The sequence below is a fragment of the Dermacentor albipictus genome, chromosome 3 (assembly GCF_038994185.2).
Source record: "Dermacentor albipictus isolate Rhodes 1998 colony chromosome 3, USDA_Dalb.pri_finalv2, whole genome shotgun sequence".
Classification (NCBI taxonomy): domain Eukaryota; kingdom Metazoa; phylum Arthropoda; class Arachnida; order Ixodida; family Ixodidae; genus Dermacentor; species Dermacentor albipictus.
The window spans coordinates 147,925,012-147,942,335 of record NC_091823.1 but is presented as its reverse complement, the minus strand read 5'-3'; the positions used below and the strand labels follow the sequence as shown (position 1 = coordinate 147,942,335).

The following is a 17,324-nucleotide window of genomic DNA, read 5'->3' as shown; positions in this document are numbered from 1 at the left end:
GACTGGGCTTACGCCGCTACTTCGTGCAGCTACAAAGAGTGAACCATACCGATTAGAAATGCACTTAACCACACTTTCGCCGCGCCTCGTATGCACGCTGGACATCGGAAGTCCTCACTACAGGTGGCCTTCCCGTGGCACAGTAACACCACACATCGGTTCCTAGGCGAGTTATTTTACGTGCGAAAGCGTAGTTACGTCGCTCCCTTCTTCGCATGCCACGGTTGCCGCTTCCCGACGGCTGCAGCGTATGCAGCCGTAATCTTTACCGGGAAACAAGTACAGCGAAAGCTATGCGCGAAGGCGACATTTCTGGTCCTTTTATAGTTACCCCGCACGGCCGGCGCCAGTGCTGCCGCGGAGGCGAGCGCCATCTGTCGGTGCTGCAAGAACCCAAGCGGCTGACGCGGCGCGCGCCTCCCGAGTTTTTCGCCTGCGGACACGACAGACCCATTGCGAGGTGGCCGATACAGCTTCGTCGTAAAAACATTTCTCGCACAAAATGTCAAAAATATTCCCGAGCCCTCAATTGAGGCGCACTGTGTGGCTTTGGGAAATGAACCGCAATAATTTGTTACTTTATTATTGTCAATTTTAGTAACAGTACACGGCGCGAGGATAAAAGAGCGCGCTTGAGAAGTATTTGTGTGCAGCTGTATTCTTTCGCTTGGAGAGATTTGTAGACTGCAATCACTTCAGCGCTACCCTATCCACTAAGCAACTGTGTCACATTTGTTAGCGCGCACGCACACACACAGGCACACATACAGACGCACGCAGGCACGCACGCAAGTTACCTCGTTTGGACAGAACGTATCGACGACTTTGAGCCACTTGAGTGAGCTTGTCTCGGAAACTGCCGTCATGAAAGCATCCAGCGAAGCACACGCTTCCTTGGAAAGATCGATCACTCGCACGTGCTCCAGAGAGAGTTCGACGAGTCGCGACCGCAACAGATGAGTGACAGCTGAGAAGACCGCAACTGTGATCGCTGTATTAGTTAACACTGAATCCCTGAAGTAAAAGCAGCTGAGCGAAGAGATCCGTTTCATGGTGTTGCACATCAGTGAATCGAGGTTACGTTGTTCCCGTGGCTGGAGTCTTAACTGCGACAAGAAAAAAAGTGCATGGTTATGAAAACCCCCGCCTTCAGTAGTGGTATCTATATTATACAAGAGTTGAAACCTCTAGTTTTAGTAGCGGCAACAACGACAAACACAGGGCTAAATACAAGCGTTGTCTTTTCCGAACGAAACAATGCCACATTTTACCTCGATATAGAAGAGTGCACATTTGGCCTATTTTAGGATAGAAAGTTTTTTGGCAGCACTTCAGTAAGGATACAGCTTCTTCGTCCATCTCAAGAGCAGAGGTATTCTTTTCCTACTTGGGCGTCCGAGAAGCACCGTCAGAGACGGTATCCGCAAGTGAAGAATACTGCCGCTAATATGTTCGCTGGAAGCTTAAGGTGGATAGAAGCAGACACAGATGAAATTTGTATTGACAATTTCTTGTAAGAAATTACGCATAGAAATGCAAGGTGGAAAAGAAACACACGGGGTGCCCCTATGTCGGCAGAGCCGACGGTTTGTAGCACCGCGAGTCCGGAATGCTTGGTCGGGGCAACGGCACCATGCTTTCGTATCCTCGGTAGGCCACCCCTAACATATACAGCCCGAACACCACCGAGTGGTTTTCAGTGTGGTCCACCGGTACGCCAATCACCAATCTTGTACAAGCATCGCCACGTGAGTGGTCCACCGGCTATTCAAGCTGGATGGATCCTATGAACGTCCTCTTTAGAATTGTGCTGGTAGGCGGCACCATCAAGCTCTTGCTGGTGTATAGCCTAATGTCACACCTATGATAAAAGCCGAAAAATGCAAACAAGCCCGAAGAATTCCTTTCACACATACTTCTGAACCACTTTTGGGAACTTTGTTTTTGTACGCTTCCATCATTTGTCATTTCCCTACTTTTCTTCCACCTATCATCCCATCACCACTTACTAATCTCTTGTGGACATGTTTGGTTTCACCATGCTCTCAATGAACCCAAGGGCTTCTAGGAGGCCAGTGGTGCCTAATACCTGTGTCACACGGGTACATTTGGAAGGCATTCCAGTCGACGGCCTTCGAAACGCCACAACTCTATCGACTCAAAGGAGTTGTCGCGCTGCTATACGGCACTTTTGAAAGGCCGTTGAGTGGTTCAGGCGTTTCTAGCAAAATTGTGTGGCGCTGCGGATCTTTATTTTCGTTTTCATGTCACGAAAAGTTAAACAACATTAAAACCTCTTAAAAGCACTATAAATTTATGTTTGTTTATACAATAAAAGAATTTGTTTATACATTGCCATACATATATGTTTAGTTTTTAAGTTGTGGAGTAGCGAAACTGCAGCAACGTTTGCGCCGCTCGATGCGGCTGCCGTTTTGGTGTGTGTTCGCACATGTCAAGTGGCAAAAATACTTTATTTAATAATTAATAACACTCATATATAGTATTTTTAGAGCATTTTGGTTTGATTTGTTTTTTTCTAACCGTGAGTACGAGCCCACTGTGAACAAGCCCAAGTGCTGCACGAAGGACGAATAATGTCCACCTGAAGCATGTGATCGAATGCCATTTTGGCAGTCGCCAGACACTGAAGCAGCGGTGCGAACGAGCTGCGACGGATAGACCTTGCAGGACTTCGGGACCTTATGAAAGCCTTCGAGAATTTCAGCGTACGGGATTGGTGGGATCGGCGTGCGGATGCCAGTGAAAGCGATTGCTGACGGATCACCAGGAATGCAGAGGGACGTCTTCCTGTCAGTCATGTATGGTGGTGCACGCTGACGTCGAGGTCGAAATGGGCCAGGGAATTGGAGCCTAGTATGGGCAGATTGACGTCGGCTACGATGAATACCCACCGGAAAGTTCGCCGCTGGCCATAGTTGAGAATACGACACCAGTCACCACCTGAACCTTTGTTGTTTACACGTGGCATGGAAGGGCTTGTCACTCGGCCACCCTCTCTTTCCCTTTATTTAGAGACTTTGGGCTCATTCACACCGGCGACTGCCGGAGGCCACGTGACAAAGCTGGTCACAAATGGACAAAAAAAAGGACTGTTTTGGTTCGGTAACTTGCGGCACTTGCTCCGTTGTCTCGATAGACTATTTACTCGGCGGCCTTCGAAACGGCCCGTGTGGCAGCTCGAACTTTGCCTTTGAGTCAACTGACTATGGGTTGGAAGGCCTTCCAAACGCACGTGTGACACGGGTATAAATGTACCACTGGGCAGATATCTTCACATACTTATAAAACATGCTCCATCGTTTCCGTAGCTTTACCACGGCCAGTTTCATTCTTGTTTTATCTCGGTTTATAAGTGCGTGTTCTAACGCAATCTGATCTCGATTTGTTAGGCAAAGACACTCCCTTTAAGCTAACATAAATTGCTTCTTTCCCGATTTCATTTCTTGCACTTATAGAGTTACTCGTAGCAAGTTTATGTTCCATTGCCGCCACCCATGAGATTATCGTAGCCTCCCTGAGTCTCCGCTTGATGTTCTTTTGTGCTCACCACATCCGTCGCATGATTGCTGGTAAGATTCCTAGTTATTTTCCTCTACTGTGAATCAATGTTGTTCCTGTACAAATACCTGAGCGCTCTCCCAGCTCATTTACTTTCATATTCCTCAGTCGTTCTTCCCAATAAATTTTACCTAGAGCTTCCCTCCCTTCAAAACTTGTCCAATCCATTTCACCCTGCACAGTTTCATTAGTAGTCTTCCCGTGAGCGCCCAATGCGAGGCGTGCCACTTTCCTTAGGTGGTCATCGAGTCCAGATTGTACGCCTGACTTCAAGCAAGCAATCGCGTTTCCAAATGGAAGTCTTGGAACCGTTACACCTTTCCACATACTCCGAAGCACCTCGTACCCATTGTATCCACATAGCCCTGTGTTTCATTATGGCCGCATTTCTCTTCCGCTTAACTGTTATTGTTTTTTCTCTGTGTTTCCATATATCTATTGCCTTTTTTTATCCATATACCAAGGTATTTATATTCTTTTACGCGAGACATTTCCTCGCCCTGTATTGCTACTGTCTGTTCTTTGATTTCATTGACTACCACAACACCTGATTTCTGAACGCTAAATTTCAGACGTAACTTAGGCCATTATGCTCTGTCCATGCTTGCAGCTTCAATTTAATCGTCTGCATTGCTAACCTGTATATAACCGATGTAGTGGTAAACGTCTGTATGAGTGAATTTTATATTTTCCTCCTTACCTTTATAACTTGAATTCATTCTACTTTGTTGCCATTTGTCTGGTATTCGTACGTCTTTTAAAGTTTTGTTCTGCTGCTTTCAACAGAGCTTGCTTACGTTTTGATCCCAGTTCATTATTCAGCGTAACGGGAACCTCGTATAGTACTATTGGGGGCAAGCTCCACCACTGGGAAAGCTGGCGCCACCGTCGGCGGGACGTGGCATGAGGGATCACGTGGACACAGTGGCCGCATCGGCTGCTTTGGAAGAGCCGAAGCGAGCTGAAAACGAAAGTTTTAACCACCTGCGCTGCGGTTATGATTAAGTGGTCAGGCTTTCCCACCTTGGGTATCTGCTTGAGAACATTTGCAATCACTGTAATAGGTAGTGGCTGCTTTTGGAGGCGTGCAACATGGCAGGCTACTGATTGGTGCCGCAGTGCCGGACGTAAGCAATGGAGGCAGGTTTCAACCTTATTCACGCGTAGCCGCGGGACAAGAGGCTGCGTGAAGCTTGGCTCGCGGAACTTATGACCGGCAAACAGCCATCGGCTGCAACTCATGTATGCAGCAAGCACGGACACAAGGAATATTTCTGCTACGGTGCTGGGAGTGCGATGTTCGGTGAGTAGCAGAAAACGCGCACTGAAACGCTCGCTCAACCCCGCGACCCGGCTAATGTCATGACCGTTTGGTCTACTAACTTCTTGATCCTAGACACTGGCAAGTTTATTGGAATGGAAAGGGAGTGGTAAGAAGCACATGGTACAAAGGCATGGCATATGGTCATGTCTGTGTTATGAATTAACGCTCTGCATTACGAAAAAAAGAAGCAGCACGATATCACCCGCAGAGTGCATAGGGTGCGACGCATCTTGATAAACATTGAAACGTTCAAGAATTTAGAAGAAAAAAAATTGCATCATCGCGACGGCACATCACAGTCGCCGTAGGCGTCGAAATCCCTTGTTAAAACGAAATTGTTTTTTAACAGCTCTGATAACATCCACGCCACAATGTTTGCTTGTGGACTGTCAAACGCTCATATTCCGCAGCCTAGATATCACAGCGCGGTGTGAAAACGCTCTAAGTGGAAGCGAAACATTGTGCGCGGACATGCATGCAGACGCGCAGTCGGTCGCCGTGAACCCGTGCGATCGCTGCCTGCATTGAGGTTTCGTTCCGTTATGCGCCATTTGGTTATACAGACCGCCCACTATAAGAACATATTTCACATAGTTTGCGTTCACCGATTGCCGACCTTTCACGCAAGCCGGTTCGGGAGACTCCATCGCGGTGACCACGCGCAGTGGCTTTCACTGTACGCATTTGGTAAAGAGATGACGTGTGTAAACGATTCTTTGCTTTCAGACGGCCCAAGATTATTTCGACAGTACTAAAGCTCCCTCGTTTTGAGAGTACTTACAGAAAGGTACAGGAGGGCAGCCGCGTGGTGTTTTTATTCAGCGCCGTAAGCCAAACTTATGAGGAGCGCGTCGCGCGATTCCGCAAAGGAGGCGCTTCCGACAGATGGCGACTCCGCAAGTCCTCGCCCCCAATAGCTGTGCGCTTAGGAATTGGATCGTCAGCATTCTTCCAGTTGAACTTTTTCAGCACTAGCTCGTTTTTCACCTGGTTACCTTTCACGCAGTTTTAAAGGGCCCCTCAGCAGGTCTGGCCCTTTTGAGCCGAGAGCGCAGAGCATACAATGCGCCCTAACGATCGTGTTTGCAAAGAATTGCATCGCTACGCGCCGCGAAAGGGTCCAAAATTTCAATCCGAACGCAGTTTCCTTTTCCCTCACTGTGACTGCGCTCCAAGCCGGATGGTGACGTACTCGTGTCCCTGCGCCTATGTAATCGTGCCAGCAGTGTGACGTCGCTCGTGCTGACACGTGACTTCGAGAATTATTCCAGACAACATTTGTGATCTGTGCGATCTGCTTCTGGAATTGACAAATTGATGTTTAGAGAAATAATAAAACGCACAGAGAGTCTGCGTGTTTCTTGTTTTACTTCGCACAGAAGCAAAAGAGATGCACTTCCACTTCTGGTTGTTCCCACGGTCGCGCGGTCATGTGCACAGGTACCAAAACTGCCGTTTTCTACCATGTCCCAGCGCGTGACCATGCTCTGCGATCCGCTTGTTCTGCCTCAGTATTCATGTAGCACGGAATTATACTACTAGTCTTGTTTCCTTGTGCAAAGCGAGCAAAATCGTGTGCTGCGAGAGCGAGACAACAGCTCGCGCGCGACGCCGTCGGCGGAAGTGCGTAACGCCGAAAACAAAAGCGAGGAGCAAAAAAAAAATGAAGGTGGATCCCGTGACGTATGCGTCAAGCGATCCTCGAGGTCCGGTATGGCATAACGCAGGGAAGGAAGTTCGCTTGTGTAGGCAAGACGGGGCGAGTGGCCAAAGCGTCTTGCTTGGCAATGGATGCCGTCTGCTGAAATCATGGGTTCGCGGCCCTGAAAGATTTCTATGTCGGCCATTAATCAGCCGATTTGAAGAATGTTTGCGGCAGAGCGCTCCCTAGAGGACACGTAACAACTTCCAGCGTATAATGAAAATTTGCTATGGGACCTGGTTAGGGCCCTTTAAAGCGAAACCTTTCTAGGCACATGGTGAAGTTTGTGTCAGCAGGCCTGACCACCGCAGTGTACGCAGAAGCGTCATCACGCCATATAAAGACAGATTAGAGACATATTAACGAATGAAAAACCATTGATAGTGAAAGGTAGTGAATGATAACCTAATAATAAAGATTCGTAGAGGTTAATAATGACTCGTAATGACTAATAATGACTACTGATGACTCCTAAATGACCAATATGTCTAACGTCGGCTTGTAATGACCACAATTGATTAGAAACGACTAAAATGCTTAGTAATAATCAGTAATTACTGCTAATGACTGAAATGACTTGTAATAACCGCTAATGACTATGAAATCGCCAGTATGCCTAACGACGAGTTGTAACGACTACACTTGATTAGAAATGAATAAAGATGCTTACTAGTGAGCAGTAATGACTAATAATGACTGAAATGACTTGTAATGACTCGTAACGACTACGAAATAACCAATATGTCTAACGACATCTTGTAACGAATACAATTAGTTTGAAATGACTAACTATGCTTAGTAATAATCAGTAAGGACTAATAATGAGTTTTGCTTTACATTCTAGAGTTTCGAATTTATCAAGACAATGATGGCCTTAACTTTAGCAATAACAACGCAATATAACAGGATGTGAGAAAGGGACAAACAGCGCTGCTTACTATGTAGTGAGTAGATTGTAACTTTCTCGTTCGAATTTAACAGGTTTCATCGAATTCAATGAAGTGGTTGCCAGGAAAAACAATTTCTCCATTATTACGAGCTTAGATAGGACACCCAGGCTAAAACTGCCTCTTAAGAGGAAGCTGTAACTCAATGCTAACTCCAATTCTTGTGTTCGAATGAATACATGTAAAGGGTCGAATTTTTTTAAATGCCAGAACCGCGACAAGAATGGGAATATAATTTCCGAGTTGTGAACAGGTAAATTTTAGCGTTTGTAACAAGCAGAATTTAATATAGGGTCGGGAGTTTTTATACAAGGTTTGTTGAAAATCACTGCAAGCGTTGAAGAAGAGATTTGCCGGTGGTGAGTGGTTGCTGTACTGTCTGAGGGAACATGAGAAATGAAAAATGAGGTATCCTGAAGAACTTCCACCTCTAGTGACACGTTCAAAATTTGTAGGAATTTTCCAGAAAGACAAGGATGAGCTGGATTGGGAGAGTGAAAATGTCTAATAAATGCAATCTTAATATTAAACGTGCCGTTACGAATAATACGCCTAAAATGAACGAAATCATTAGGCATATATAGATGTCTTCTCGAACGTAAATATTACCCATTCAGAAACAGTTCATAAAATTAAAGCGTAGCACCTAAATTAGTGAGAAATGGAAGAAATCGCTGAAGTTAAAAATATCATTCTGGGGATTTCCATGCCGAAACCCCGATATGATTGCGAGACACGCCGTGCTGGAGGACCCCGGATTAATTTTGTCCGCCTGGGGTTCTTTACTGTGCAGCCGATGCCCGACCCAAGGGCATTGTTGCATATAGCTCACATCGAAATATGCCCGTCGCGGCCAGGATTTGAACTTGTGACCTCGTGCTTAGCAGCGCAATGCCAAAGCCATCATTCAACCACGGTGGGTGTAAAACACTCCTGAGGAAGAAAAAGCTTGAGAGGTAACAAAGCTATCAAGATATATGACTTCACCTTACGAAACGTGCAACATTTGGGCGCCATTGTTTACCTGATCTTCTCAATAGTATAATGAATAGGTTACGGATCGTACTTTGAGACAATATGTATTGGCCGAACTCAAATAAAGGTAATTATATAATGGGGTTTTACGTGCAAAAACAACCATCTGACTTGGTCGCACTCTAGGCCAACTGAGAGACGGCTTCGTGCCAGCGTGGCGCGTGTTTTTGCCGTGCGGTAATCGTTCAGTGCTCGAGGACGATTGGTGCTAAATAAACTTTGTTGAAAGACAAAGTTTGTTTAGCACCAATCGTGCGGCATTACAAATGAGTCCGGGGACTCATTTCTAATGCCGCGCAGTTCTTCCAAAGTTGTAATATATCTGTAACATTCATTCTGATCCTGCGACGCCTCCTGCTAGCGCCTCTTCTTGGTAAGGACTACTCACGAACGCAACCAACAAACCAAGTCGCTTCGAGTGGCGGCACAAAACATTTGCCTTTCCTTGTCTTAGTTCGGGGCACCGTGGTCTATTCATTACTGCTTTGTTCGTATGTTACTACCACGGCGTACTTCCTGGCGGAATAAGGGAGAGTGCTGAGTGCACCTTATCACGAGTGTCATTGTGGTTAAAAATTGTCTTCAGCCTTTGGCGGGTGGGCGGTTTTTGTTTTTAATAGCCTGATCAAAAAATATCTGCCCCCTTAAAGGGCCAGAACAAATCACGGTTGCATTAGTTTATCTGCGGCAGGATATTTGATCCCCTATTACTATAGCTTCCCAAAACCGCACGCAATCTGCCTTGTGTCCTACATATGTATAGAGAGAAGAAACAACTTTATTTGCCACTGCACGGTTGGAAGTTAGGGCAGGTAGGCCTAGTGTGGCTCCCAGGTGGGGGCGACGTCTTGGGCCCACGAGACGAGTGCCAGTTGTGTTTTCTTGTCTGCTCTCGTCAGCAGTGGGTTCCAGCCCTCCTCGGAGGGAGCTGGCACTAATGATTGTGGGGGAGGGTTACCCTCGCATGCCCAGAGAATGTATGCCCGTGTGGCGAACACTCAATTGTCGCTCTTAGTACTGACGGAGACGTAATCCCAGCCACTGATTAAACAAAGCCTAGAATGACTGAGAATGGAATCGGTCTGCAGTCTGCGAAGCATGGTGGCTTGCGCTCGGTCGAGTTCGGGGTGGGGAGGCGGGTACACGTGTCTCTTCTCCTTGTAGAAGTTAGTAATGTCAGCGTAGGATTTGGGGGCCTCTGCGAGGGCATGCGGGTTCGAGGGGCTGGCTTCCCGGTTAGGCCTCCGGCTAAACGGTCGACCCCTTCGCTCCCAGAGTTCCCCGCGCGAGCAGCTAAGCTAACCCGCACTAAGCTTACAGTTCTGCCGAGAGCGCAACCGCGGAGGATGTGAGTGGGGACGAGACAAAGTGAGTTTTGTAGAACTTTTGGATGGCTTGTTTAGAGTCACTAACAACCGTGCGTGTGCGGGGATCCGCGATGGCTAGCGCGATTGCGACCTCTTCGGCAGCGGTGGAAGAGCGTGTGCGCACTGTAGCGGCGCTGTAGGTCGCTGCTGTTTCAAATACTGCAGTTCAAGAAATTTTAACTACAGAGAATAGATAGTCTGCCGTACGTTCATTTTGTCTCTTATGGACATTTAGTCACGTAATCGGCAACAATCAATTGCATTTCAATTCTTATTGACAACTTTTTTTTCATGAGGTGGTACCCTTCACCAAGTCCAAATATTCACGATGTTGCAGAGGTGATTACGTAGAAACGACTCGACACATACTTACCAAAGTTCGCACAGAAGAGATATGACCTCATAGATATCGGTTGCCAACTGCAAGCTTTTACATATGAAATATGAGCAGGTACTTCCCGTGAAAGAACTGTACCACATGTAGGGCACTAGGCATACATTGGTTAAACGCAAAGAGCGCTTCTATCATTTTCATTGGCGAATCGCTCATTGCTCATTTCATTCTATCGCTCATTGGCGAATCATTTGCAGCATGTAAGCGATGCCTGATCAGTAGGCAACGAGCATGCATGTTTTACGCTTGTGTTCTTCACATCCTCACCTATTCCTCTCATTTTACGGTATTTATACTCCCTCCAATTTCTTCTCCTGTTTTTCACTCTCTATTCTTTTTGTACGTACGTTTCGTCTTCTAGAGCCGACACGCGTAGTGTCCCTCCTGGTGGCACTTTCCAGTTTGCTCTCTTCTTCGTCTCTTAGTTTTATGGGTGCAGACCAAAGAACTAAAAATATGCTGCAGTAAGTAACCGGCAACGGTGGACAGGGGCAGGCAGCCGTAACTGACACAGTTCACATGCGATGAACGTATACGGCTTTCGGCATACGAACACAACCACGACATGGTACAGCTACGTATTGAATGAAATGAACGAGATAAGCGTGTGGAGATATCTGATGCAAAACATTCCTAGCCTCATCCTAGCCACATTTCTGTATGTAGGTAGGTAGGTTTATGTCTAACCTCGTTTTAATAAAGATATAATCATGACGTGACCGATAGCGTAATTGAAACTCATCCAAAGCAACAGCCCACGACTAACCACTAGGCCACAATGGCACGCACACGTCTCTGCGGAAAGCCTGCCAACTCTTTGAAACATTTGGCTTGTGAGTCCATATGCCCTGTCTCTTGTTTCTTCATGACATACGATGCTTTAGGTTGCTCCGGTATTCTGCACTACCTCCGCGATCGGCCACATACCCCAGTACTCTCCTAGTAGTAAATAATACTATGTAAAAGGTGTGAAATATCGTGCCGGCTTGATCAGGCCAAGTTAATTAAGTTTTAACATTTTTTCCTGGCAGTAGAAGCACCATCGTTGTGCTAACATAACCACATGACATACACATGGGCATGCACGAGCGCAGAACACTCAGTTTCAAATCATCTCACAGTCTGTCTCTAACGCCCGTTGAGTTCCTGTGTCGAACCCAACTACTCGCAAGTGTAAATTTGCGTTTGAAGTCCACAGCAGAAATCGTGCCATATGATCGTCTTCAACGTGATTTTCGTCGTGCTGTAGACGTCATACACTCGTTCGTACGCGACACCCACGCACAACTACTGGATTTACACCAACACGCTGGTCCGCCTGGTAACGCTTTGCACAAGCAGCAGCAATGCTGGTTAACCAGGTATCTGGACATTGCTTCACACAAAACCGTTTCCCACAGTGAGCGGGACCGGTCATTTTTATCTGCATTTCCTTTTCTGTCAGCATTTCAGAAGAAAAGTGACCCAGATCACCATCGAAGCTCAGATTTAAAGAGTTAAAAAGTCGGGAATTGAAATTATGACGTCCTCAGCAGTAGAATAGCATGGCCACTGGTTCACCACAACACAAGCTAGCCACGCTCGAATGCGATTGATTGAAGTGTTCGTCGCTGTATCATATAAGCTGCATACCCTGATCGACCATCGCGAAGTTACTATTAAATCACACAAAATATCGTGCAAAGGTCATGACCGAGGAGTGCGATAAGTCGTGTATCTCAGTTGTAAACTTCACGAGAAAAACCAAAGCCTAACCCCGAGTATTGGCAAAGGAGACGGGTAAAAAGCAGCGCGGGAAGCTTGACGCAAATATGCCTAAACTTTGGCGAGTTAAATTTTATTGCCATCAATTATATCGACAATCAAGGCGCATTCCTGCCGTCGCCATGAGGTTCCGTATAAATGAAAGCGTGTGAGAGTGAGCCGACGAACGTGGTTCAATTTCGCGGGCGTGAGCGAAGAATGCGGTCGCATGCGTGCCCGCTCCTATGGCGCGCGAGGCAGGGGGGGTGAGGCGACGGCGGAAGGCCGTTCTTCTTCGGCGGCTGCTCGACGACGACGACGTTTCCACGCAGACGTGGTTTCCTTGTGTTCCTTGGAAATTGCTCGACAGCAAAGAAAATCTCGCCCTTATCCGGATACGAAGCTCATTGGAAGCCTATGGGGACGTGTGGACTCTGGTGAGGACTCTTTGCCTTGTCCTACTGATCCTGCTCGTCTGATAGACTCAAAACAAGCACGGTTGGCGCTTAGGCTTAGTGCGGCCGTTCCGCCGCCCTCGCCCGACGAAGAAGAAGTGTTTGTGCCAGATGTGAGCTCCTCATCTGCACCTTCCACTGGACTGCTGCGCGTGACAACATCCATGCCAACTATGCAGCCGAAGTGTGCATCCGATAGCTCGAATACCCAAGATGCAACACCGAAGGACAGTCCTCTTCGTGATGTGAATGTGAACCTATCCGCAGTCGTGCCGACGGACACTGGTGACCCTATGGACGTGCAGCCGTCTGGCGGTTCGACGAACGCAGCCAAGCGAGGTCCCCCTATCAACGTGCTTCAACAAGACGCCATCGCATCGGAGCAACCGGCAAAAAAGGTAAGGGCCACCCCAGACTATTCCTCCACGGCCTCCCCTACGCCCGCTCCCTCTCAGTCTTACCCAACGCCCACCCCTTCTCAATCATATCGAGTTCATATACGGCCCCTTTCATGCTACGACATAACTTCAGTAGCCACAAAATATGTCCAAAGGGTCATCGACCAATCTCTTGAAACCACCGGATACAAAGGGTTCGCAGCATATAAATCTACCAACTCGATCACTGTGCACTTGGCATCTCTCAGTGATGTGCACAAAATGTGCACTTTAACATCTATCCCGCTGTCAGAAGATCAACACCTGCCTGTGCAGTGCTACTTTGCATCGGGCCCTAATATACAGAGGTGTGTTGTCTATGGCATTGACCCAGAAGACACCCCTGAGATAATATGTCGTGAATTGACCTCCACGACACACAGGGTGCTCGCAGCTAGATTCATGGGCAAAAGCCGTACATGCTTAGTGACGGTACAGGGCCCTCAATGTATCCCAGAACGGTTTTATTACTATGGTTGCATATTGCGACCTAAACCATACCTCCCTCGAGCAGTATTCTGCTACCGCTGCTTTCAACGTGGACACATGCAGGCATTTTGCCCACAGCGTACTATTGATCCAGAAAAGCTCACACCAGAAGGCCAACCACGATATCGATGTGGCTTATGTAAATCTGATGAGCACGATTTGACAAGCACAAATTGTCCGACTAAACAGAAGGCCACAATACGGATACGAAAGGCTATACGAAAAACGACTATAGTAACAACACACAATCGTTATGAGGTTCTTGCAGAAGAGCCAGAGATGCTGCTGGCAGAAGAAGAAAAAGCCCCAGAAACACAACTGTATTCTTCTGTTCTTAAACGTGGCAAGCAGTCGCAGACAAAGAAACAGAAATTACCGGAACCTCTGCATCAGTCAGATGATGACCATGATGACATTGACGCTCGCATAGACGCACTGACCAGAGAGATTGAGCGACTACGCAAACATAAAGAATTGGTCATTCTACGTCGCCAGAAAATAGGACCGACACGTGACGCATCAACCACTGCTAATGCCACCGTTACGCCTGGATCCCGTCCGGCACCACAGGTCAACCAAGCTGTTTGGACAGCAGTTTTAGATCAACTTGCTCAACTAACGTTGCTCATTCAGAATTGCCTGCATCATGGCTAATTCTCTGCAGCAGCTGTCACAGGATGGAATTCTACAGTGGAATTGTCGGGGCCTAAACTCCAAGTTAGGAGAAATGAAAACCAAGCTTCAATACAATAAGCTACATGTGTGGGCACTGCTTATTCAAGAGCATAATAAGCTATGCTCCCTATCCAATTTTAATGGGTACCATAACCCATCTATTAGAGATAGACGTGCTACTACAATGGCTTCAGCTCCGGGAAAAGCTGCAGTTTATATATCATCGCATATTGCGCACACAGTGATGGACTTGGAGCCATGGTGTAGTGGTAATCAAGAAGTTGTCGGGGTCCTGACACGACCAGTGAAGACTCCTGTCATTCTAGTGTCATTCTACGCCAGACCGCAGCGCACACGTTTGAACTTGGGGTGGATAGCCCATCTCCGGTCTACGTACCCGGGAATTCCTATTCTCGTGGGTGGAGACTTCAATGCCCCACATACAGAATGGGGGTACAAGTACAACTCCCGAAGAGGATACCAAGTTAAAAACATCATGAGCGATGCCAATGAGCGATTTACAATGCTGAACCATCATGCTGTGGCTACCTGTACTGTACCCTCAGTATATTGAACAAACGCTCCAGACCTCACGTTGTGGCTGGGTCCTGGAATGCCGCAGTGGCGGGTGGAACCAGATACATGGGGCAGTGATCATATGCCAATAATAATTGGTTTGCAGAGAACGTGCATAAAGAAAATTCGACGACGCGTAACAGTCACGCATTGGGATAAGTTTCGGGAATCATCGATTGATAAAGTACCCTCAGAGCCCTCAGAAATTCTTCCCGCTTTGAAAGAACTGCTACGGAGGAACACCACTGTAACCACAGTTGACGAGGAACAACCTCAACCGGACCTCACCCTTTTGCAACTTTGGGCAAAGCGACGTCAGGCAGAATTGTATGCGTCGAGAAATCCCGATGCACCAGGTAGCCGTGCACGTGCTAACCATATAGCGGCCAAGGCGCGTCAGCACGAAAAGAAACTTTCTCGACGACGATGGTATGAGTGGTGCGAGAATCTTGGATCGGGCATTGGAAACAGAGCACTTTGGCGTACGTTCCGGTCAATGGAACGCGGTCATAAGCAACCTGACCCTGCAGCGAGCGTTAGGTTAGCGATGCAGAGTTCGCCGCATCAATTTGCAGAACACGCTGCTAGAGCGTTTTTCCCGAAATACGATCAAGCGTCACCTATACACTACCCCGAAATTGATGAGTCTGACACAACCTCCAAATCCGATATATCCAGCCATTTCAGCATGGCCGAACTAATAGCGGCGATTGAAACTTCGAAGCAACGAACAACACCTGGTCCCGATGGTATTCCTTATGAGGTTTTCAAGAACATGGAAGGAGCAGCTCTCGACGCACTTCTTCAGGCTATTAATAAAGTATGGGAGACTGGAAACGTTCCACCTGATTGGAAGCACTCAATTGTTGTCGCGATTCCGAAACCAGGAAAGTCTCCAAATAGCCTGGAGTCTTTACGCCCAATTTCACTAACCTCAACTATCTGCAAACTCGCTGAAAAGATGCTGGCCACACGAGTTTCCTGGTGGCTTGAATGCCACGATAAATATCATCCTGCTCAAATTGGATTCCGTTCTTACTTGGGAACTGAAGACGGACTTTCTATCTTATCAGATGATGTTTTACAGGTTTCTCCACACAGTCACGCTGTGCGCACGGTAGTAGCGACAGGCATAACGAAAGCTTATGACAATATAGACCATGAAATCATTATAGCCAACCTCATCGACCTGGGACTTCCACCGTGGGTGATACGATTCATCTACTCATTCCTTCAGAATCGCACATTTGCGATTAGAGTAGATGGAAGGCAAGAGGGATACTTCACATCGAACAGAGGAGTCCCACAAGGTTCGGTTCTGGCTCCTTTTCTCTTCAACGTTGCTCTAATACCTCTAGCCTGGCAACTACATCGGATTCCAGATGTGAGGTTCTTAATCTATGCGGATGACGTCACTTTGTGGTCCGTGCATAAAGATATATCTAGACAAACTCAACAGCTTCAAGAAGCCCTTGATGTGCTGAACAACTACGCTCGGAAAGCAGGATTGGACATTTCCGCCCAAAAATCAAGCTATGTTGTGGTGGCCAACAAGAAAGGACGCACAAGAATCACGCAGCACCCCTTTACATTTAGACTCGGCGCAGTGACAATCCCCGAGGCTTCTGAGGTCCGCATACTGGGTCTCGATATTCACCAATCCAGCAATGGTGCACACTGGCTCCGTAAAACCAGACAGAGTTCGACAAAAACACTTCACCTTATTCGTCGCATTGCAGCAAAAGCAGCTGGAGCTCGTACTGACGTAGCTCGACGGTTGGTGCGTGCAGTCTTGCAGCCACGAATTTTATATCAAGCACAATTTCAACGGCTGACGTTGGCACAGCTGGCACAGTTGGAGACGATTAATCGCGATGCTATGCGCACAATCACAGCACTGCCCCGCATCACTCCGATACCAACCTTACAGGAACATGCCCAGCTCAACACAATTGCAGAGCTAATTTTGCAACGTGAAACAGCACGTGAAATAAAAAAGCAACTAATTCCGGCTGTCGCTGCGTTGCATGCTCATTTTCACCGCGGCTCTCGGATTGACAATCAGCCCTATCCAATGCCTCCCTGGGAATTCACCAGCATCACAACTAATAAGCCAACGAAGTTACGACGCAGCGATACAACAGGTACTATTGACGAACACAACATCGTCGATGCATCATGCGTTCACACCTGCAAAGTCTATACGGATGCTGCCATTCTCCCAGACGGCGGAAGGACATCATTCCTGAGTACTACGCATAATTTCATCAGCGGCCACCAGCGCTATTTATCTACGGAAGCCAGTGCTCTAGTAATGGAACTTCAAGCCATCCACGACGCTGTGCAAGATGCGACATCTAAGCTGCCTACCATCAAGCAACTAGACATCTTCACGGATTCTTTAGCGGCTATTCAGGAACTCAAGAAGGTTGATAAGGCGATGGAAATCTGCGAGAGAATACATACTATGAATAGTAAGACAGCTACTTGCGTCAAGGTACACTGGATTCAAGGCCATTCAGCGAACCCTCACAACATTGCTGCTGACCAGCAGGCACACTGCCCTCCTAATCCTGATCCTCCACCTGTTCCCCTCCC

At 47.4% G+C, this 17,324-nt stretch overlaps 1 protein-coding gene across 4 annotated transcripts in view; it reads right to left on the bottom strand.

The window, feature by feature from the left end:
* The window catches only part of LOC135896658 (uncharacterized), a 97,495-nt gene that overhangs the window by 39,154 nt on the left and 41,017 nt on the right, over positions 1 to 17,324 (bottom strand). For all 4 annotated transcript variants that reach the window (XM_065425139.1, XM_065425138.1, XM_065425140.1 and 1 more), the window contains one exon: positions 798 to 1,106. In XM_065425139.1, the coding sequence (XP_065281211.1) occupies positions 798 to 1,106 (309 nt within the window). The remainder of the gene's footprint in view (positions 1 to 797; positions 1,107 to 17,324) is intronic.